Source organism: Siniperca chuatsi, linkage group LG7, assembly GCF_020085105.1.
Source record: "Siniperca chuatsi isolate FFG_IHB_CAS linkage group LG7, ASM2008510v1, whole genome shotgun sequence".
Taxonomy (NCBI): Eukaryota; Metazoa; Chordata; class Actinopteri; order Centrarchiformes; family Sinipercidae; genus Siniperca; species Siniperca chuatsi.
In genome coordinates this window covers 11,187,186-11,210,618 of record NC_058048.1, presented here as the reverse complement: position 1 = coordinate 11,210,618, position 23,433 = coordinate 11,187,186, and the positions used below count along the sequence as shown (strand labels likewise).

The window sequence follows — 23,433 nt, the reverse complement described above, 5'->3', positions numbered from 1 at the left end:
CCAAATAACATAATAAAACCAACATTAATAATATTACTACTACTAATAATAATAATAACCCAAAAAAACAGAAAACTAAATAACGAATAATAATAAGAATACTATATCCAATGTAAAGTTATGTATTTACTCATTTTCTTTTGGGAATCAAAAAAGTTGCAACAATTCACCAGATGTGAATAGGAGTTTTATTTAGAAGGTTTTATTTATTTATTTATTGTTTTATTTACGGCGGCAGACAGACAACAGTACGGGCAATCAGGAAATCTGGAATAACGACATTAAGGATAGAATAATAATAATCTAATCCAAAAATCTGTCAGAGTCAGAAATAATCAAGGTAAATGTAGGAAAGAAGATGTTATCTTTTATTGGCTAAGACTAGGACACACAGGACTCAATGCTACCTTGCATACCATGAAAAAGTCAGTGTCAGATAAATGTGGGAAACTCGTAATTGCAAGGAAACTGTTGAACACGTGCTGATGGGATGCAGGAGGCTCAGTGTAGAAAGAGAAAGACTGAAGGCCGGGGAGTGGAGCATCAGAGGTCTGTTAGAGACAGGGGATGAACAGTTACGGGTTCAAAGGGCTTTATTCAAATATGCAAAAGAAACAGGTTTAATATCTAGAATATAAATTCTTTATAGTTAGATTTTGGTTAAAATCATGATGTTACACACTCCGATACAGTAGGTGGCGGCATGCAGGACTTACCTTTAACATTGGTTTGTAGCCCGCCAGTAAAATTAAAGAAGAAGAAGAGGAAGCGGAAGACGAAGAGTATGGGCACCTCTTTCAAACAACATACCATCAGCTCCGTGGACGCAGTCATGAAACCGGACACCCGCAGCGTGAATTCACCGGTGCAGTTCAGACGGTATGCTCTCATACTCTGATCGGAAAACTATCGATCCTTCTGCAAAGTCCTCACCCTTTGCATGCGTGAAAAATGTCCATAGTAACAGTTCAGCTCGGTCAGTGTGGTAACCAGGTGGGTCATGAGCTGTTTGACATCATCTGCAACGATGCTCACGAGGGACAGAGGAAAGCGTACAGCGCTGCCAGCTGTGAGCGGTTCTTCTACCAAACCACACATGGAGGTAAGACACCTGTTCTCTGTTCCCCTTTTCTGGATTAAATATGTTTGCACACCTGTTTACCTGTCTATTATTAACCAGACCCTGTAGCCAGGGCGGTGCTGGTCGACATGGAGCCCAAAGTGATCAACCAGAGTATCAGCAGGGCTGCAAAATCCGGCAGGTGGAGGTATGGAGAAACTTCACACTTCAGCCAGAAGCAGGGCTCTGGAAACAACTGGGCTAGTGGGTAAGGACCATTTAGACTGCTGTTGCTATAGTAACAGGAGCATCACAGTTAAGTGTGTCATTTTGTAATCATGTCAAATCAGTCCCAACTCAATGCCCCCCCCCTCAACCATATCAGGGTTGGTTTGCTCAGTTGTCATGGAGACGGCTCTGTTGCCTTGCAAACTCAGTAGCTGTCATTATTTCATCCATAGCACTTTAAGGACTTATCGTCTCATTATGGATTAATCTGCAGATACTGTCTCTATCAATCGATTTAATCATTTTGTCTAATAAATGCTAGAAAATTGTTTAAAAAAAGAAAAGCCTATTATATTCTGTCAGAGCTCATGTCTTCAAATGTCTTGTTTTGGCTGACCAACAGTCCAACACCCAAAGATATTCAGTTTATTATCTATTTATGACAAAGAAAAGCATCAAATCCTCACATTTGAGAATCTGGAAGCAGCGAAAGTTGTTGCTTGAAAAATAACTGAAAGGACTGCGCTCTGAAATTATGCATCAAAGTTAATTCTTGGGATTGTTTTGTCAAACTTCTATTTCCAGGGTTAAGAATGAACTTTCATGCTTAAATCATGTTAAATGTAACTTGTAATGTGAATGTAGTCATATTGTTTAGAAATAAATGGAAATGGAAGCTGTGCTTCTTGTATCACTGTCATCAGGTTCTGTGTACACGGCCCTCGTCACAGAGATGTGGTGGAGGAACTGGTGAGGCGAGAGGTGGAGCGCTGTGACAGACTGGCTGGACTCATGGCCATGATGAGTGTCGCGGGGGGAACGGGGTCCGGGGTCGGTACCTACGTCACCCAGTGTCTCCGAGACATCTACCCCAAGTCCTTCATCCTCAACCACCTTACCTGGCCGTACGGGACTGGCGAGGTACGGAGACTGCTGTCAAGCGGCTAGTGTTTAATGTTAGTACAGAATAATGTGCTGTTAAACCTTTATTCCTCGTCCCGTCCTTTCAGGTGATCGTTCAGAACTACAACTCTGTGCTGACGCTGGCTCATCTCTACCAGCTGTCAGACGCCATCCTGGTGCACGAGAACGACACGGTGCACAGGATCTGCAGCCAGCTGCTCAACATCAAGCACATCTCTTTCGGGGATGTCAACAGGGTTATTGCTCACCAGCTGGGCAGCGTCCTGCAGCCCGCACTCACTGCTGACTCCCACGGAGTCTACAGCAGAAATCCTGTAGGTGAGAGAGGCCAAGACACACACGCACACACACGGCAGGTTTCCCACAGAGCATGGATTTCCTGGAATATCATTGGATTAGTGGTAGGTGTAGTCTATTTACCAACTTTCAAGAGGCCACATTTTTAAGCCATAGAAGGAACCCTGACACACACACATACACAATGGTCTTCTAGGGTTACATACCATGCACTGAAGTCTCAGGTAAGTTCAAGTAAACTCAGTTAAAAAACAGTGTTAATTAAGTTTTTGTTAACCAGCAATATTACCATGGCGATGATGAAGACGTGATCACTGAAAATTAAGAATATGATCAAATCTACCAGACAAAATTATGAAAAGAAAAGCCACTATGGAAAAAGCTAACAACTTGACTAAAATCACAAAAATCCCTTTAGTCCAACATATAACAATAAGGAAAGTTATTAATAACATGGTTAACGATGCCACTAGTCCCCTTGACATTGTACCAACTTCCTTGTTATTGGTTCCATTGGTCCATACCTGCTCTGGTCTGTGTCTTGGTCCATGTCCCAGCTTATTTCAAAAAGGCTGCTGTTCAACCACTCCTCATAAAACCAAATCTGGACCTTTCTTTGCCCCAGGACTACAAGCCGATTTCTAAGTTACCATTTATAGCTATGGTCTTAGAAAAAGTGGTTGGTGATCAGCTCACAGCTGTCCTAGATGAGCACAGCATTTTTGACAAGTTTCAGTGTGATTTCTGTCGGTTGCATTCAGAAACAGAAACAATGACCTGTTAATGCAGGGTGATGCAGGAGAATGTTCTTTATTGGTATTATTAAATCTCAGTGCATTATATTGTTTGAGAGGCTCTGGCAGTGGGTGGGTATCTCTGGATCAGCTTTGGAGTGGTTATCCTTCTACGTGTCAGACTCATAACTATGTCTCATCAACTGACTCTCTGTTGTGTGTTGTTCCCCAAGGTTCTGTCCTGGGCCCAATGCTGTTTGCATTGTACTTGCTTCCTCTCAGGCAGATAATAAGTAATTTTAAAAGCATCTCCTACCATTGTTATGTAGATCATATTCAATTATACATATCGTTTAAGCCTCAGAATGTTTCAAAGCTGTCTGTTCTACTGAATTGCCTCAACTCTATAATTGGATGGCGGATCATTTTCTACAGAAAAGCACTGACAAAACAGAAGTTCTTATTTCTGCCCCAGATGGCTTTGTCCCAAAGGTGATGGAAAGTCTTGGCCCTTTATCCTCTTCTGTTAAACCTACCCTCCATAATCTAGGTGTTTCCATGGGCCAGACTTTGAGTCGTGACCAGCATGTCAATTGTTTGGTGCGCTCCTGTTTATCTCAGCTGAGAAACATCACTAAACTCAGGCACATTGTGTCGACAGCTGATGATGCCGTGATGGAAATGATTATACACGTGTTTATTTCCTCCCGTCTTGATTACTGCAATTCCCTTTTTACCTGTCTTAGCAAGACTTCCCTGAACCGCTTACAAGTGGTCCCAAATCCTGCTGCCCAGCTTCTGACCAAGATTCTTGTGGTCCCGTTTAGAGCCTTGCATGGTAAGGCACCTGCCTACATTAAAGAGCTACTGCAGCCTTACAATACCAGTAGGAACCTGAGGTCCTCTGATCAGGGTCTGTTGGTTGTTCCTCGCTCCAGGCTCAAGACAAAAGGAGACTGTGCTTTTGAGGTTGTAACTCCTAAACTTTGGAACTCTCTCCCATTGGACTTAAGATCTGTGGACACTGTGGACTCTTAAAAAGCAGCTCAAGACCCATTTGTTTAGATTTTTTTTCGTATAATATTATTATTATTATTATGATGAATGGACATGTTAAATTCCTGAGCTGTCATCTAATCAAAATGCACATCCTGTTGGACAATTCCCATTTTAAGTTAACCTGGATGGACATGGTTTGCCCACTGGTCAATCAAGTTCAAGTCAGCTGCACACCGGGAAATTGAACTCAAGGCACATGTCCTCATTATCTTGGCGTCAAATCATTCTGCCACTGATCCAGCCACACCGATAGGTAGAAAAAGAGTAAAACTGCCAACATCATCACATCAAACCTTCATACGTTCAGTCTTTGCATTGCATGTACTCTGTCGCATCTCAACCCTAATGGTAGCATTATTCTTTAATGTCTCTCAGGTGAGTTGGTGAGCGCCCTTGCATGCCACCCAGAGTACAAGCTCCTCAGTGTGTGTACTATCCCTCAGATGCCCAGTTCCTCCATAGCCTACAGCACGTTCAACTGGCCAGGCCCGCTCAGACACCTGCGACAGATGCTCATCTCCAACACCAAGATGGAGGAAGGCAAGTTTTTTCAAAATCTAATCCATGCACTTCACTTTCAGTTTAGTTTATTATGAGAAGATAATGGCATGTTTATTAAGTTATTGTATGTTCTGAAAGTGGAAGTTGAATCACCCTCACCTGTAATAAGTCACTAATGAAATCGTAAAGCACTTCTGAGGATCCTTGGTGTTCGTCCTGTGTCAGGTATAGACTGGCAGGTGCGAGCACCTGCAGGCTCTGGGGGGACCAGGAGTCTCACAGGACCCAGCTTTAACACCTCTCTGGCCAACCTGCTGATACTGAGAGGGAAAGACGTCTACAGCGCAGAGACAGGTCAGAGAACTGGTTGAAATGTATGGATTTTATTTAAAAAAATAAATAATGGTTTAATCCCTCATTGATTTGACACCTGATAAATCCGTCATGAAGATGCTGTGATGCATATCACACAGAAAATGTCTTAGAATAGCATCGGCAGCTTTCAGTTTTTAATATTCGTAACTCATCAGATGCAGAACAAGGGATGTGAATTATGTCCTGTCCACAGGTGGTTTTGAGGACGCAGCCCTGTACACTTCCTGGCTCTCATCAGAAGCAGCTTTCAGCTTGTGGAAATCCCCAGTGCCTTTTAATAAGTATGAAAAATCTGCCACGCTGGTCAGTAACAGTCAGGCTCTGCTCAGACCTCTGGATAACATGGTGGGAAAAGCCTGGAATATGTTTGCATCCAGGTGAGTCAGTCCTGTTACTCAGAGAAATGCTTAAATATCACTTTCAGGAAAAGGTAAAAAGCATCATAATTTCTTTTTAATACCCTTAGGTTGATGAAGAAATGTTCACCTGGAAACCAGTTATTCAGTTGTTTTGTTTCTGGATTAAATGTCTTAGTCACTTTCCATTCCCATTTTGTTTTCCTCTGTGACAGGGCCTACATCCATCAGTACGTTAAATTTGGGATCTCAGAGGAGGACTTTCTAGACAGCTTTACATCTCTTGAGCAAGTCATCTCCAGCTACAGTCAACTGAGCTAGAAATGGGGAAAAACAAGCACCACCTGGCCTTTGGACTGTATGTAGACAAGAGAATACCATTATAGGGGGACATAAAAAATTAACATGTAAATAAAACAAATTCCTTGCCTTTGACATCTGCAGTGGCAAAGACTGTGGCAATTTCTTTACACCAAAAGTATCATTGGGACACAAGTTCAGTGCCTCTTCAAGAGAAAAATGTAGGCACTATTTTATTAAATTATTATGGACTTTGAGATTTTTTTTGTCAACTGCTGTTTCCAAGGTCAAGAATGAACTGACTCCTTGAAAGTGCTCAGAAAAATGGAAATTTCAACAGTTCCAATTCCATGACAAGTGAGCTTCTTCATCTGCTGAGAAAGATCACGTGATGAAATCGAAAGCGCCAGAACAGCTACTAAATGGACCTTGGGGTTGAGATCAACTGGAGCCATTATAGTTTGAAAATGGGAAAGTGTGTTCAGCAATTTTTAGGAATAGCAGCACTGCACAAAAGTAAAGTGACAAGGACATCAGTCAACATACTTTTCATCACTTTATTGTTCATTCATTTTACATCATAGTATTTCCAGAACTGGGATGATCGGCATAAAATCATAGTGTAACTAAAGAAAGGTCGTCGCATCCACAAATGGACCAGCTGAAGTGCAGTCTTGGCAAGAGCCAAGCAGCACAACTGAAATGCTGAGGACCCACAACTTCAGCCAGCCTACAGACCGCTGTTGCCGTGCTAATGTAACAGCCAACACCAGTCTGATAAGCTAGCTGATGGGGTGGGAAAGTAGTGTTGAGGAGTACACTACCGAGAAGATAGAAGGGGACCTCTATCCATAAAGCTGGAGTCCACCAGAATCTGCCAAGTTATGTTTCAGGCAGGACTTGGGAATCAGGAAGGTAGTCAAATTGTAAAGTCTGAATCAGATTATGAACATTCAGATGAACACCAAAAGGCAAATTTAGCTGCAACTATTAACATAATGCAGATTTTCTTCCAAGATTTGCTAAAAAGTAGTAAAATTAAAAATATGAGTGCTGAGCTGTTCACTTACCTGAAAGATCATTTCTGAGAGAAAATTAAGCATTAGCTCTGTCGTGATGGTTAAATTTTTTTTTACAACAATCCGTAAACATCACAAGATCACAACAGAGCTCATCAGGATCACCATTTAAAAGTTAATTTTGTCCTATAAGAGAATACGAAAAATGACAGACTCAGACTTGGAAACAAGTGCCATGATTTACATGTTTTATAGATGATCTGATCCAAAGTTCAACCTAAATGTACAGAATAGAAATGGGACTAGTTAGCTGAGAGTACAGTGTCACTTTACAAATGATATCACCTGTCCTTTTTTTGTTTTGGTTCAAATTAACTCATGTCCACACAGACCATTGGAATAGAAATACATCTGCGCATTCTGTCAAAAAGATATTAAGATATTTACACAATGTGCAAACCATCAATACCACACCATTTTAAGTTGATATTGCTTTTTTTCTCCACCATTTTAAACTGACAATTCCAGAAACAAAACAAAAAGACAAATTGGTCTTACTGTTTAACACACAAACATGAGGAAAATTAAACCCTGAAAAGAAAGACCATCCATAGCAGTTATCTTGGCAGCACACTGCACAAACAAATCAAGATCCATCCACACATAAATGTTACAAAATTAAATAAAAATCAAGTTTATAAGTCAAGAACTATATTTAAAGGAAGTCAGACCTTCCAGTCTTGCATAAGGCATAACATCTGATGGGCACTGCCCGTACACAGCAGTCACCACCAAACCGCTGTTTTACTTCTGAGGTCAATGAATGGGTTAAATTTAACGTTAAAGTAAAATGTTAAGACCAGCAAGAGAACCAATCGCACTACACACACTTACAGAGTGAGATGAGAGGAAGAACTACAAAACCTGAAGAGGGACAAACAGTAAACAACACATACATCCTCAAAAGCACACACACCAACAAATAGTGCCTGGTGTTTTTGAGCGTTCAGCCTCTGAGAATGGATGGGGGTGAGGTTTGTTGTTAAGTTGTGAGTGGCTGGGGCTGAGTGGAGGGCTCTCAGCAGCAGCAGAACAAACACAGTCACTTGGATGTTTGTACCGCTTTGTCTCGTCATCACTTGGTTTTCTCCTCCGAGTGCCTCTGCTGCTGCAGGCGCTTGGCGTAACTCTGAGCCATGGAGTTGACGATGGAAATGACAAAGTAGCAGACCATGACCAGCACTACCTTCTCAAACACCCACGACAGCCAGTTCTCATCCTGGAAACCCAAAATTAGGGCGCATACATATGTTATTAATTACATCATAAAAGCATACTGTAATATTACTGTTCATGAGCACACAAATCCAGGTATGACAAAAAGGAAATAGAAATATTGTGAATATTGTTGGCATTCTGCATACATGGTATTGAAATATAAAGACAAACTTAACCCATTTGCAGAATTTTAGCTGTGGAGTCTGTGTTTTTTAGCAGACAAAGACTGAAAACTACAGCTAGACTGGTAAAATCCTCTGATATTAGCTTATCGTTAATATGTTTGTATTGGCGCATAAATAAGAAATTGCAGTACAGAAATGCCAAAGATATGTTTGAGGTAACTTAGAAACAGTTTCTCAGTTACATAGTAGGCAATTATATTTTTCAACTAAAATGTCCCACTCAGTACATATCCAATAACCATTTTTGATTTTATGAAACCTTTAAAGTATGACAAAAAGCTTACATACATACATACAGTTGTTAATCTTAACAAATAAATACATTAATAAAGCTAGTAAAGATAACCGCTCTTACCGCTGGTGCACTTCCTCCAGCATGGTGCAGCTTGTTCCTCTGTGCTTCCAGGTACTGACTGAAGGGCTTCTGGAGTGATGGTCCTACTTTGGGCACAGACCTGACATCGCAGCCCCACATACATCCACACAGAATGACAAAGAAAAGAGACAAAAGAGACAGGGAGGAAGAACATTAATTCACTTACCGTTTACGCACCCTTCCTTTGACATGGAACCCAAAACTGAAGCTTTAGACTCTGAACACTAATTCCCTATAAGTGCCTTCATGAAGACTTCTTTCCCTGAACCAAATGTCCTCACTGCAACCAGCATCCTTGCAACAGCTGCTGAAGGCCCCATCCTACATGTGGGTCCCATCTTGGAGCTTCCACCTCCTCTAGTTAGTGCTGTGAGCAGGAGCAGGCAGCAGAGAGGAATGAAGCAGAATCCTTTCAGCCCTCCTTTTATACTAGTTAGCTCTCTATAGGCGACTGTGTCAGCCCCTTCAATCAGGAAGTGAGTCGACATGATGTCATCACCTTTACCACCATTGCTGCCTTCTGGGTGGAAAGCAATCTTATCAGGGCGTGCTCATGTCCTTTTTAGGCAGTGTGGATTAGCTCACCAGGGGGGCAATCATAATGGATACCATTTTATCAATTCATGTCATATAGAGGCCTTGGTGTTGTAGTTTTACCATTTGGTCAGCAGTGGTGCAGATTTCTACATGATGCGAAGTTTATCATTACCATGAAAAGAAAAATATACTGCGGGCTGTAGGCCGTCCCACTGCATAAATTATATTCTGTCCCTGGTCAGGACAAACATGTTGTCTAGACTTGACAAGACTAAAAAAAAAAAAAAAAAAGAAAGAAAAAAGAAAGACAATTTACTAAACAAACGTCAAAAGGGAAGTGGGTAATTGCTGATTTAAAATAAGCCTAACTAGTTTTGACTCATTCTTGTTATCTCTTGCACTACACATGAATATACACACAGCAACTTCCAAAAAAACATCCTCTATCAGAACTGATGCACTGTTTGCACTCATCATAGCGAGTCACCGAGGGCCCTCTGAATTTCATGGGAAAGAACCTTGACTTTTATTTCTAATCAAAATACATGACACTCAGTATGACCATAGAGTCACATCCAAATATGGTCAAAGTTACCACCTGGACATTATATACATGTGAGTGAACATTTAACATTCAATAGATCAATAAAAACTAAGGAGCTCCTATGGACATGTTAGTAGACCATTAAATTAGCATGAAGTCTGACTAAACTCTTTGCTGGCTTTCTTAACATTTTGCCTAATGGCAATTCATGACTTGACTCACAATAAATATTAAGAAATACATTTTTTTTTTTTTTTACTGTGCATAGCTAATTTTACCATCTCAAATCTTTAGTTAAAACCAACAATTGGGATATTACCTCTAATTAAATTGGCTAAATCTGGCATTAGTTAGACATTCAGAGAATTTTTTTTTTGTACATCTATGATTGTTCTTCCCGCCTCAGGGGAGCAATTCTGTCAGTCAAAGCTGAACTTGGTGAGTCAGATCAACATGTTCGGATGGGACCTCACATGCCTGACCACCAATGCTGCAGTGATGGATTGCATTGCGTGTGTGTGTGTGTGTGTGTGTGGGTTGGTGGGTGGGTGGTGGTGGGGGGGCTTTGTGTGGATAATGCATGCATGTAAACCCCTGCAGTGAAAACATTTATTCATACAGGATCCCCAATCAGCGGTCAAAATGCATCTGAGAATGTTTACAAATGCGTTGCCAACCACAAAACCAGGGGAAAGACAATGACTCCACAAAGTACCTGATTAATGCAGTCTCTCTCTCTCTCTCTCTCACACACACACACACACACTTACCCGATGAGTGACACCATTTGCTCCACTATATGCTTGCTGAAGGTAATGATAACAAATAGTTTCTGTAGGAAAACAAGGGAGAGATTAATAAGCTTTAAATGCAGAGGTATACAACACACACAATTTTTGTGTAAAAGTGTTTTACAGGAGGAACAAATAACAAAACAACAAAGTGTCTCTAAGAAACACATATGACAAACAGATAAATCGATAGACATATATTGTGATTTTTAATTTAGCGGCACAGCTGTGGGAAATTGGGGCCACATCTGCCACTGTCCACAGACACACTAATTACAAAACTCAAACCTGGCACTAAGCTAAATTTTGGGCTGCGAGGGGCTTTGTGTGGTTTGCAAAGCGCCAAAGTGGGGGGCAAAACCACAATTTAGTTCTCCGGTCCTGAAACCGATCAGCTTTAAACAGCATGACACATGGCCCCCTGGACAAAATCAGACAGGATATGACACGTGATGTCCAAGAGGTTCAAGGTACAAAAAAGAAAAACATAGGACAAAAAGTCCCCCCTGCAGCCTCTTACCGTCTACTCAATTTCCTTCTCTCATGTCTACCTTCTCACGTCCACTCTACATCCTCCATAACCCCCGCTGCCTGCCGGGTGTGAGATCACTGGCTGATACCACCAAGACATGGATAGGTTCAGACACTCAGCAACTCACCCACAGATGCCTCTCTTACTATAGGCTTATATTAGTCACTAGTGTGGCAGACTCAACAATACACTCCATAATTAACAAGTTTTTTTGAACGAGTGGATTTAAAAAAAAAAAAAAAAAAATCCAAACTCTTGTTAAAGACGCCTTAAAAGCTTCCCTCCTTTCATCTGGAGCCTGTTTATATGGTCTGGATGCATCCCAAAGCTAAAACCAGGATAAGGAATCCCCAAAGGACCAGAGCACCATCAGAAAGAGTTAATGCACAATTAGGAGTTTCTCACAGTCACCAACTCATGATCTAAGCACTAGGTTTGATCTTAGCTCTCCCACATGTTTTGAGGTTGTGGGGATTGAATTAGTGAAGTGAATCAGTCACGAGTGCATATGTACCCTATTTTCTTAAGAGTGGATTTTTTGACATGCATTATTACAATGTGGACAGAGAATTGTGATGACATGAAACTAAAATTGAGTCATATTAGAAGCAAAGACGTTGCAAGTATGGTATGTGCCTGCACGGTTTGTGTTAAAAATGGAAAAACCTTGTGTAATTTGAGGTGAACTGGTCTAGTCCTTTGCTAGTTTCTAACCACCTCTGGTAACCCGTTTAGTTGAGCTACTGACCTGTATATGCATCTTGATGATGGCTTTCCCAATTAGAGTTGCTCCAAAGAAGGTCCAGAAGGGAACCATAAAGTGACCGCAAGTTATTCCAGCCAGGTCGAAGAGAGGATTAGGGATCTGAAACACACAAATGAGACAATATTACTCATTCATAGTCTTATTATAGTCTTAATTTTCTACAATGTACATTTGCATCCACAGTGACAAATGTTTGTGACAAATGAGGAAAGACATCCTGAAGCAACGTTAATCTTTGATCATGCATGTATAAAAATTGCAGGGACATTATAAACAATCTCCAATAAATAAATAAACTTACAGAGGCACAAGCCAAGATCCCAAAAAATCCCACTTTCTGCACCATATGCTGGACTCCCAGTTTTGCTCTTGTGACAAAATCCTGCAAACAGATTTTAGAAAACAATTTAAACACATATTACTGTCGTCAGATATGAATGGGTATGAATTTTTTTTTTTCCCTGAGTTAAAATCCTAAATTTGACTTTCATGACCCATAGTTTGTAAAACCTGCTATACCACACTTCAACACAAATGTTTAAAATACATGGGTGTCTCTAAATACGTCACCCTTTTATTCTTTTCTTAAAATAACATGCTTCCTGCAGATGTGTGGTTTTTAACCAAACACAAGCGTTGTCTGCAATGTTATTACAAGAACCGAGAACCTTGGTGCGAGTACTGTCATAACATACCTGCTATTTCTGAGAACCGTAAAATGCTTTTTTGGTTTGATGACTTGGTGGCATTACAACTGAAAACTGTGGTACAAAAGTGGGTGGGGGCGAAATGTCTATGGTTACATGGTTAAGATCACAGCCGATGCAGGAGTGAGATTAAGAGGCAGTTTCAAAAGATGGCCTCTCATCAATCTCAGTTTTAGAAGCAATTTAAATTTCAGTTTAGTCTTGTCTCCACAATTAAAATACACTTTAGTTTGGATCTTTAAAGCCAACTCATTTTTAGTTAGGTCAATTATTTTTGTAGTCGATATTTGTGGTGACTTATTTTTTTATTCAGAATTTTGTTTTCCTCACGTAGGTATCACAAATTATATATATATATATATATATATATATATATATATATATATATATATATATATATATATATATATATATATATATATATATATAAATCTCATTGAGATTTACTAGTGATAAGTTCTGATTAGTTTTTTTTCATACATCCTGAATACATGAATACATTCCCATGATGATAGATATGTGATGTGAGGCTCCTTAGCCCATTCAGCTGAGGACCAGTGAAGCGAGAATAGGTGATGGAGACAATGTACACAATGTCTCTCATGTCTGTTCTGCTGACTCAGCATCTGATCTCAGTCGTCTCCAGTCATGTGAACTTGGTTCCTGACAGAACTGCCTGTCATTAAAATTAGAGGCCAGTGAAAAGAGAGAAGGAGGGAGACAGAGAGAGAGCGAAGCCCGAGGGATGATTAAAGGGGGAGCTGTGCTCAGGGTGACTCACCCATGAACAGACAGATTTACTGGAAGTGTAAGGAGGGAGGGGCTTCACTGAAGTCACATGGCACTATAAGACCAATCACAGGACAGTGGCTCCATGGTCAGTTGTGCATTATGAAGATGAGCCAAAATCAGATATGATCATATCATACTGGACGGGTGGCAAAGTGTAAACACCTATGTGAATATGGAACCAAATAGAGGTATAGAAACTTCAATATTTGCTGTAGTTGCTGTGTGTTTTCAGTGGAAGGCAGGGGGTTGAATCTGGGCTTAACCTTTCCCACTATATATGACAAAACTGGGGATTTAAAAAAAACAAAAACAAAAACAGTTGCTGTTTTCTTGTGCTTGTGTTCTTTGGAAATTCTTAAACCGAATGAAGTGAAGAATGATACACCATATGTTAAGGTGTCACCTTTTGCCACTTTAAAATCAAATGAAAAGCACATATGAGGTGGGTAATGCTTTTTCAATCTTTATACAAAATATTCTTTGTATTTATGTGTCCATGTACCTGCTAAAAAAAGGAGTTAATATTAGAAATGTTCTTATAACATCTGTGTATGTGTGTGCAACTCTGACCTGAGCATCCTCTGCCTGCTCCAGCATCTCCTCAAACTCCTCATAGTCTTCATCCTCTGGATCAGCTCCTGACTGACGAGCCGCTCTGGCCATGAAATAGGGAGGCAGCTCTCCGATGGCAGTGCCTGCCCCCTACACCAACACAATTTAAAATTTTACATGTCAGCATTTGCTTATTTATTTCCCACATTCACACACAGGCAACTAGTCGTGCCACCATGAACTTTTGAATTTGGTACATGCAACTGCTTTGTGTAAAATAACGCATGCTTCAGCTAAGTGTAAGATACAAGAAGAGCTTTTTAAATTCTATAAGCAATAAAACTTCTCCCCCCCTGGCATAAACATGTTAAAATGAGGGAGTCCCGATTGGACAAGTTTCCAGCTGCCACACTGCTGGCAATGCCAAACATTCTTGCCATTTTTCAGTGTGGATCACTGTATTGTCTGTTTATTCAAACTACTACTCACCCACATGCAGGCCTCCAGGCGAACCTTTGACATGATTGAGAAGAGGGAGATGCTTCCCTCCACCCCTCCACCTTGGGGACAGACAAGCTGGTCAGGGTACGGAGGCTCTGGGAAGTCTGTGGAGCTGCACTCGTATGCTGCCAAGGTTACTGATGCTATGTGAGGTCCCTAAGAGAGAGGTGGGAGAGATGGATAGGATGAGCTGTGTTAATGGACTGGAAAACACTGGGACATATACTGGCACATGCAATAATTTTATCCAACATTTACCATGAAACACTTGTGCCTACATGTGATTGTAAATGTGGCAAATACTGTAGCTTGTGGGAGCTGAGCAATGAGATACAAAATACAAAATCAATCTGCAATTGTCACAGGTAAAATTATATTTTAGATTTTTCTATATATTACAATTATTAGTCTTGGATCTTAACATCTTGAATATTCTCAACAGCAGCAGGAATTTTAAAAGGAGAAAGGTTTAAATATTGTCAGTACCATATGTCATTATTTACTATACTCAGTTGCCAGTTTATTAAGTACACCTAGCCAAAACCAATGAAGTTTGTGGTGCTGTTGAATTGTATTGGAATGACAGGTATTACTAATATTTAGTCTACCCTCATTGATATAAACATGGTGTTGGAAACACTTCTCAGTATACTCAACAACTCAACAGCACCCCAATCTGCAGATTTCAATATGATCATAAAGTTGAATCAACACCTCTCTAAAACATGATAACATTCCTAAACGTATAATTTATTGCAGGGTTGTTGTACTGGGTTAATTTTAGATAGGTGTACCTAATAAATTGGCAACTGAGTGTATATACGCATTTAGTAACTGTGGAACCTTTAACAATGATGTATGATTATATTGCACAGCCCTACATAAGTATTTGTGTTAAATTGAACCTGCTGTTGCACGGTTAAACTAAACTCGTGTGCTAACAGTCATCTGCCCACAGGTACAAACACACACCAACAGTAGCCGAGTCACAGTCTCCCTGACAGGTAGGTATGTCATCATTTATCAGCCACCTGGCCTCAGTAACACTTGGCACACCTGTAACTACAGCACAGCTACTCCATTATGCCTACTTAAGGTGATACAGGCAACACTGACAGTAGATTGACAGCACACAATTAGTCTGTATTGACTGCAACTGCTCCCCCATAGTAACTCTCCACCCCACTCTGAGTATGAGCACACAGGAGGTTTCTTTAGATTACAAAACATAGTCTGTTTCAAACCAAATACAACTTTACTTAATGGAATTTCTTCATGACACGACAAGTCAGCGTTAACAAGAAAAAATTAAGCTATGACTCAAACTCTGAAACCAGGTTCTGATCAGACAGGCAATACTGTGGCCCTGCAGTCAACTTCACTAAAGTCAGCAAAGGAGAACTCTTTGCATACAGAGCAGATAAACCGCTTCTTTGCTAAGTAACTATTCAGCAAGTGGATTTCATCAAATGAAAAAAAAAAAGGTTTATCCCCTTAACAGCATTAAAGAGCTCAGGAAATTTCTCTGCAATCTGCTTTGACATTTTGATCTGTGGATGGCGCAAGAGGGAAAGTTTGTGGGTGTGGTTCCTGTGTGTCACCAAAAATGTTACGATTAATCCTCTAGGGACCATGAACAACCACTGCAAATTTCATGGAAATACAACACTTACTTTTCAAAATACCTTGTGTTGGTTGAGGTTAAATTCTGACCTGATAGTGGCATGCAGTTATCAAAATTAGGAATCATCCTCTGGGCATCGAACAAAATTCATGACGAACTGGGCAGTAATAGTCCAGATATCTTGTTCTAAACCAAAGAGATGGATGGAGAAAAGGGTGGACTGACAGAGTGGTGGATCTACATCATCATCTTTAGCTCCCATCATTACCTAAAAATAAAGTATTTCTGATTCTGATTACAGGGGGGGGGGACTGCAAGAAGCTTTAAATGATTGGTGAGCTTATCAAATAGACAAATCTACAAGTAAAAGCAACAATATATGAGCATGTATTTTCTCTTATTTTACCAACAATACAATGACTAGAGTCCAGCAATTAAGATGCAAGGCATTGACCTCCAAAACACCATGATGAATCATTAAGATCATTCTGGTGAGTGAATCCCCTTTCCAATGAGCCCAATGATCTCATGCTCTCTAAGGAGCTACCTATTAATACTTCAGACTTGAGGTAAATTCAGTGTAACTCTGATGGTGGGACATTTGGTTTTTCTTTCAAACTTAACACTGGGAGTTTCCTGTATATGGCTAACATCAACACTGAGTAGACAGCTGTGATAGGAGCTGGTGCACTGTGAACATGAACTAAGTTTTAGTGAGTAGGGAAACAGGAAATAGTCTCCTAATGAGCAGAGGGCTTACATCATGTGGCCAATTTAAGGCTTTTACTTTTCTGTGAAAAATAAGAGATGGTCACAGGAGCTTAGGAATGCTTTGCGTGGTGCTCTGGATGCAACTGCTCGGGATATGCAGAGTCACACGAAGGGGGAACATTGGCAGCTTGACAGACTGTGTCACTCCATGTATCAACTTTTGTATGGACAACACCATTCTCATTGGAGAGGTATGCTGTTTCCTTAACACCCACACCCTGGATTAACAGCACCCTTGGCCCTTAATAAGAAACATGCCCTTATGGCTTGGGACAGGGAGGGGTTAAGTGGGTCTAAAATGGAAGCTAGAGGCTCCAACAAGAGGATGTTGGAATATAAACTACAGGGGTATAAGATAAAGGATGCCTGGATCGCTAGCTTTGGGCAGATGGCAGGAGAAGTAACAGAGAGGACCTGGGAAAAGACAAGTGAGCTGAACCACATTTTCAACAGGTCTGACTCTGAGTCCTCAACCTCTTCAAAAGCATTGCCCTGCAGCTACAACCCCTTGAACATGCTCATATCGTTGGTCAATTAATAATGTAAAGTTAATGAATATTCAAAGCACCACATTCTCGCTGCTCAGGACACTAGAACCCTCTCATCTTCAACGGCAAAAATGAGACATATGATCTTAAATTTCAAAAGAATGGTTTCTGCTGTAATATGAAGCAGAAAATGAAAAATGATTAGCTTAGACTGGAGGTGGGAGCCAATAAAATTTTGGGAAGAATGATTTCCAATTTAATTGTCTAGACAAAATATTTCCGATTTGAATCATTTCCAAGTGTGCAATGTCAGGTTGAGTAACATCTGACTTTATCATATGAGCCTCCAATAGGCCATCAAATGCTTATAGGACACAAAGGGAAGTTGTTATCAAAAAAGTGGCTTTTAAAATAGTCTCCATTGCAACAGTAAAAGCTGGTTATTGCCAAAAAGAGAGAAAAAAACTGTCTTAACAGATGCCAGGTTGTTCCATGTGGGGGTGATGACAGCGCCTACTCATAGAAAGAAACCTCCCTCACACAGAGAGGGGAGAGAGGATGAGGTCACACCCTCTCAGTATTATCAAACACAAAGAAACACAAGAGTGCACACAAGTACATAGACACACAATATATACAGTATGAGCCACTATTACTATTGCATTACTGTTGGACACAGTATATAAAGTAACTGAAGACTACTAGACAGTCGAAGACAGTGAAACTACTCAAACAAACACATGGTGAGCTGGAAAGCATTAATGAAGGAGTTCACATCAGCTCTGAAAAACAGGAAGGTCGCAGTTACATATTTTTCCATTATTTCATTATAATGGAAATAGTTGACTCAGCTGGACATCTGCACATGTTCTACAAAACAGAAGCCACATCATCATCTTAAACTGGACTATGGTGCAGAATTTCTTCCTCTCTTTCATTTTGCTATGTTCTACTTTTTAACCACAACCAAGACAAATCACACACATTTTGGTGACTGAGTCATACAGTCATTCTGTGATTGCCTGTCAGGGAAAAAGTACTCTTAACTTTTGGTCAGCCTTAGACAAAATGGAACAAGTTTTAAAGAAGCAATGAATATGGAGTATGATGCCATCCTCTAGCAAGTACAGGAATAGACACACATGGGCTTTGAAGAAATGCTGTGAACTAAAGTAAGAGGTAGGGTTGGGTAACTTTCCCTTTTAAACCGATACCAGTACCGGTACCCAACGGTATCTTTTTTCAGTACTTTACTCTCTCCCTAATAACAAATTAAAAAATATAATTTCAGTTGTAAATAATCCAAACTTCTCAATTTCAACATTGTTATTTATGTAGAACATTTTACCTCACTGCCTCACTTAAAGTTTAGTTATTCATGGAGGGTAAGTTAACTTCTCCCTGCGGGCTGCAGGCGTGCCAACGTTAGCTGCGGCTGCTGTGGTGGACTTTCAGAGAATCAAACACAGCACCCTCTTCAGGTTTTAGATATATTTTGTGTTTGACCAGGTGTTTCCTCGGGTTAGACGTGTTGCCCTGGACAGCTTATGCAGTGAGTGTTTTCTACCTCGAGTTTTGAAAAGTGTAAAAAATACTGCCGTAAAGAAGAGCTATCATTAAGTCAGCTTTGATTTTTTACACTGAACCAAACATGGCGGCATAATGCTGCCCCAGTGTGTGATTTAGAGAAAGTACCCCCTCAACGTAGGCGGAGATGATCGTCATAGCGACGCTATTCCAGCAGTTAGGAAACGACCTACGGGAGCTTTACTTTGGTCGTGAGAAGCTGCAGCCTTTATTTGCGGACAAAACCTGTAACCTACACGGTACATTTACTGCAGGACTGACAGCTTCACTGCTCACCTTTTCCTCGGCACCGCTGCATCCACCTTCACTCTGCCGCTCGCTCTCTTGTTCAACCACACGTGTGTCCCTGTGACTTGAACAAGCAGCAGGGATGACGTTGTCTCTCTCTCTCTCTCTCTCTTTCTTTCTTTCTTTCTATACTTTACTCTCTCACCCAGATGCGACATTTGGTACCGATTGCTTTAACGTGAAACGGTACTCGGTATTACCGACGTAATTTGGTCGGTACCCATTAAAAGTACCGAGTTCGGTACCCAATCCTAGTAAGAGGTTTATTTCATACCGGTATGTCTAGAAAAAATAGCTTGTGGTGAATTAGATGTAATTTACATCTGAAAAAACAGCCTGTATATTGTAGATACACACAGGACATCCTGACCCATGCTGAATACAGCCGACTAGATAAGGTGTTTACCAGTTTCTCTTTACAGCGTTATCATTTTGCAGCCTCTTAACTGTTGAGACATGGGCCACATGTGGTACCACCATGACAAAAACAAGTGGATGATTAGATCTGAATGTGGTTTAAGTGGAAATGTACATGTATTTATTGTGTCTACTTTGTATAGCTCCACTATTTCCTGCTCCTTTTTCTGCTATTACAATTACATGCTGCTCATTCAAATTACATTTCAAGACACCCAACTAGGGACACATTTGCATCAACATATGCTCAAAGTTGAGTTAAAATTTATTTAGAGCCAGCATAGTAGATAGCTTCACATTTTTACAAAGATGTGTTAGTTTTTCTTTTTCATCACTTGAGTCTTTTGCTATGTTGCTAATTTCAAAATGGAATATTTGGTGTCTATCTTATTTGAATATTTTTACATGTAAGAATGTTGCTTGTGCATTTTAAATATGTTTATTCTGACTGGAAATAATCAGTGTGTACTGTGTGTACACTTTTGCCAAACCATAAAAATGTGAGCTCTTACCAGATAGAGGAGGAAGGTGTGCAGGCCGGTCCCAAGGCCTACTGAGGACAGGATCCCAAGGCCTACCCAGTAGGCACACCATAGGAACTTCTTCTCCAAGTACTCAACATACTTCAGTGAAGAAAGTAAAATAAAACAGATTAGAAGGCGGAGGACACAGGAAATGCTCATTGAATTGTGTCTGTTTTTTAAAGGCACTTTTTAATTGCTGATAATTACAGTTTGAGTCTTTCATTGTCTGTTTTGGATATAATGTTGCAATGCATTCATATTTATTACACTTTTTACTTATGAGCTCTTTCTCAGTTGTAGTCATAGTATGATTATGGCCAAAAGAATAACTTAACTTTTTCTTTTTTTTTTTTACATTTTTAACCAATATCAGATGTTTTTAGAGGGAAAGATTTTAGTGACATTTTTTAAAATTTCAATTTGCGTTTGTTCTTTCATCTCATCGTATACTTTATATAAATTACCTGTAGTGGGTTTAACATTAGTTCATCATTACAAATGTGAGTAATCTAGGAAGATGTTTATTATATATTGAAGACTGGTGACGCTTTAACTGAACTGTCACACTGCACAGAGGAATTTATAAACTAAACTCTAAGCTAACTGACTGTATGATCAAGGGTTGCTTGACAACAGTGCAGACCTCATTATCTCTCAACACTGCTTTCTTCTAGGAAAGTTTTTAGGTGGACAAAGAGTGACTTATCATTAACCTTTAAACAGGCTGGTTGGTGATGGAGCAATGGTGTTGATTATTAACATCACCAGAAAAAACTAATCAGTCCAGCCTTACTTGTTGGTGTGCTCCCTCAGTGGAGTAGGCGATGGAGAACAGAGAACATAACACCAAAACTAAGAACACTGTGCCTCGTCGTTGCCAAAGCCTGAACAGGAAGGCAAGAAAACAAAATGTCAGTAATGAAACAAGTTCCAAACATACAAACAAAAAAATGTGACATGCTTTCTTATCTCTGTTAACTTTTATTGGAGGGGCATGACATCACAAATGCCAAATATAAGAGAATCCCTAGTGGTTTATGATCACTGCATTTCCCCCGAAAATGTAAATGTTTTCAAACTGCCTATAGTATAAAAGTATGCTCACTATAAGCTTCACAACTCCAGCTTCTCAGGTACAGAGAAATTACTTTCTTATACTTATTTAGGTCAGAGGGTATTGTCTGCTTCACAATTGGAGAGTAATACAGTGTCACAGGAAAAACAAATAGGCCAAAAGGTCACAAGCCTGTGTAAGCACAAACACCCTCGCAAAAGTTGTGCACCAACAAAGGCAGACTAGAAAAACCTGTTTAACTTCATACTTAAACGTCCACTCCTTTAGCTTGATGAGGGTTTCCAGCAGAAAATAATGTAGTGTGGTCACAGGCCTCCTCCATACCACCAGAGACAGGCGATCCTCCTTATCTTTCTGTCGCCGCTCTCTTAGTGAGGAGTCTGGAGTACAAACAGAATTGCAATCACCCTGACACACTGTAATACTTGTATCTACATCAATGATTGCACCCTGTTGAATTGGTAATGCTAAATACATGATACAAGTTTGACATCAGCAAGCTGGTTCTATTATAGGCCAAGTTGTTTGCGCCTCTGAAAACCGAAAGTTACCTAAAATGAATCAGCTTGAGGTTTTTTATGACTTGTTCAAACCATGTGGTGGCAGTTATCATTCTGTGCCATCAGAGATTACCGTTACACAACCTTAACTTTACAGGGACACTTCAGAGATGAGTTAACTTCGACCTGTACATTTAAAAAGTTGAAAGTTTACCAAAACTAACCTGTAGACTTGCCATTCTGTTTGTCTTTAACTCCTGCACGTTTCTGAGGCTGTTCACAGCTTGCTCCATTGGCTGCCATGTCAATCAAGATTTGGCAGGTCAGGCAGTCTAAGGACGAAAGAGAGAGAATGACAAGTTGGTGTCTCTCGTTCAACAGTGTCCTTCCCGCTGTTGTTTCGCTTCCTACTGACCAAGAGAATATGACAGACACTGTGGGACTCAGACAAGTCATGAAATCCTTATCAGTGGCTCTTAAGCAATAAAATATCAGACTGTCAGTGCCAACATTTCGTCAATAAGCCGGCTAACATTCAAATTACTTGGTGAATACAAAGAGAAAATATTATACAAAGAAATAAGGCGAAGGCTTATTACCGACTGCATCACAACAATAACGTACACAGTTAACTGAAATAACCGTTGTTCTGTAGGTCAATCTGTAATAAGATATGATGCCAAATACGTGCACATCATCATCCTCAACATGCTAACCGGTTAGCCAACATGTTAATGGCTAAGCTAGGGACGTTGGCAGTCTCTAAATAAAGATAAAGGCTTTAAAATCAATAACGAGTCGCCTTACTTGTGGGAAGATATGTAAATATGTTCCTTATCGTTGTGCTGTTATAGTAATGAGAAAATACACGCTACACAGAAGGGGGAAAAAAAAGCGATGTTTGTTAAAATGAAATTGGCAGTCGTACCTCTTTCCTGTCCTCTTCACCCGGAAATAAACGCTGGGGGTGTCAAAGTAAAAACTATGTTGCGCCTCAGTCGTGAATAATTTTCTTCAGACAAGTTTGTCAATAACCTGGTATGGTGAGATAATCAGTTGTATAAAAGTACATTTTCTTACGTTGAGGTTCGATTTTTAAGGTTCAACTTATAAACGAGATACTTTTATTGCGAAATTGAAGAGAAGACGTATTTCCGTAAGTTGTTTTGTGGTCCAATCAGAGGTTGCCAGATTTGCCAACAAACTGTGACAATTGCAACACGCTAACCTTGGACTTGCCATATTACTTTATTTTACCACATAATTATAACAGATGTTTTCATCTTTATGGAAATTTCGTATCCTGCATTCATTGAGAATATTAAAGGACAGGGGGACATGAAAGCTAAGAGTTAAAGGGGCAATAGGTTAATTTCCAGCTTGAGTAGTTTTATAAAATCTGCTGAAAATAGCATTGCTCCCAAGTTCCTATGTCAATTCCTAAAAGTGTTGCTCAGTTGTAGTGTCTGCCTTTATATCCATCAGGGGTCAGGGCTGTCTAACTGTGAAATAGGCAAGCATACTTGAAGCACGTTTTGACTTTACTTCACACAGTTGGAAGACAGAGAGCAACAAACACTCAATATATTAAACTACACATGAAATATAAGCCTGGACACAAAAAATATTAGTTTCCATGATCTGTAAGTATAGACGTATCGTTTGTTTTTGTCCCACCCCCCACCCCCACAGAACATATTGGGCTTTTGCACCGACATTCACACATGTGACATTAAATAAAGCCT

General features: G+C 40.1%; 2 protein-coding genes across 5 annotated transcripts; one reads left to right on the top strand and one right to left on the bottom strand.

The window, feature by feature from the left end:
* The first annotated feature begins 775 nt into the window (after positions 1-775).
* tubd1 (tubulin, delta 1) lies at positions 776-5,969 on the top strand. The gene is made up of 8 exons (XM_044201221.1): positions 776-1,102; positions 1,181-1,328; positions 1,993-2,209; positions 2,299-2,530; positions 4,678-4,842; positions 5,029-5,157; positions 5,372-5,555; positions 5,750-5,969. The coding sequence occupies exons 1-8, from the start codon at positions 952-954 to the stop codon at positions 5,853-5,855; spliced, it is 1,332 nt and encodes a 443-aa protein (XP_044057156.1). The 5' UTR covers positions 776-951; the 3' UTR covers positions 5,856-5,969.
* Positions 5,970-7,087: 1,118 nt separating this feature from the next.
* vmp1 (vacuole membrane protein 1) lies at positions 7,088-22,761 on the bottom strand. Of its 4 annotated transcripts, none has more exons than XM_044201223.1 (12): positions 22,617-22,761; positions 21,913-22,020; positions 21,436-21,568; positions 20,907-20,997; positions 20,102-20,212; positions 14,403-14,570; positions 13,932-14,063; positions 12,164-12,244; positions 11,845-11,961; positions 10,544-10,605; positions 8,672-8,771; positions 7,088-8,132 (listed from the first exon to the last, which is right to left on the bottom strand). In XM_044201223.1, exons 2-12 carry the CDS (start codon positions 21,989-21,991, stop codon positions 7,989-7,991), a joined length of 1,218 nt encoding a protein of 405 aa, XP_044057158.1. In that variant the 5' UTR covers positions 21,992-22,020; positions 22,617-22,761; the 3' UTR covers positions 7,088-7,988. The 4 variants fall into 4 exon arrangements, with proteins under 4 accessions (XP_044057158.1, XP_044057159.1, XP_044057160.1 ...); XM_044201224.1 differs by having other exon boundaries at positions 22,496-22,652; XM_044201225.1 differs by lacking the exon at positions 22,617-22,761 and adding an exon at positions 22,313-22,443.
* Between the last annotated feature and the right edge of the window lie 672 nt (positions 22,762-23,433).

Bases quoted from the DNA above. Each gene is read 5' to 3' on its own strand.
- vmp1 (XM_044201223.1), bottom strand. From the start codon at position 21,991: ATGGCAGCCAATGGAGCAAGCTGTGAACAGCCTCAGAAACGTGCAGGA. The intron at 12,245-13,931 runs GTCAGAGTTGCA...ATCTGTTTGCAG, and splicing joins AGCAGGCAGAGGATGCTCAG to GATTTTGTCACAAGAGCAAA. The intron at 8,133-8,671 runs GTAAGAGCGGTT...TTGGGTTTCCAG, and splicing joins CTGGAGGAAGTGCACCAGCG to GATGAGAACTGGCTGTCGTG.
- tubd1 (XM_044201221.1), top strand. From the start codon at position 952: ATGTCCATAGTAACAGTTCAGCTCGGTCAGTGTGGTAACCAGGTGGGT. The intron at 1,103-1,180 runs GTAAGACACCTG...ATTATTAACCAG, and splicing joins CTACCAAACCACACATGGAG to ACCCTGTAGCCAGGGCGGTG. The intron at 2,531-4,677 runs GTGAGAGAGGCC...AATGTCTCTCAG, and splicing joins CTACAGCAGAAATCCTGTAG to GTGAGTTGGTGAGCGCCCTT.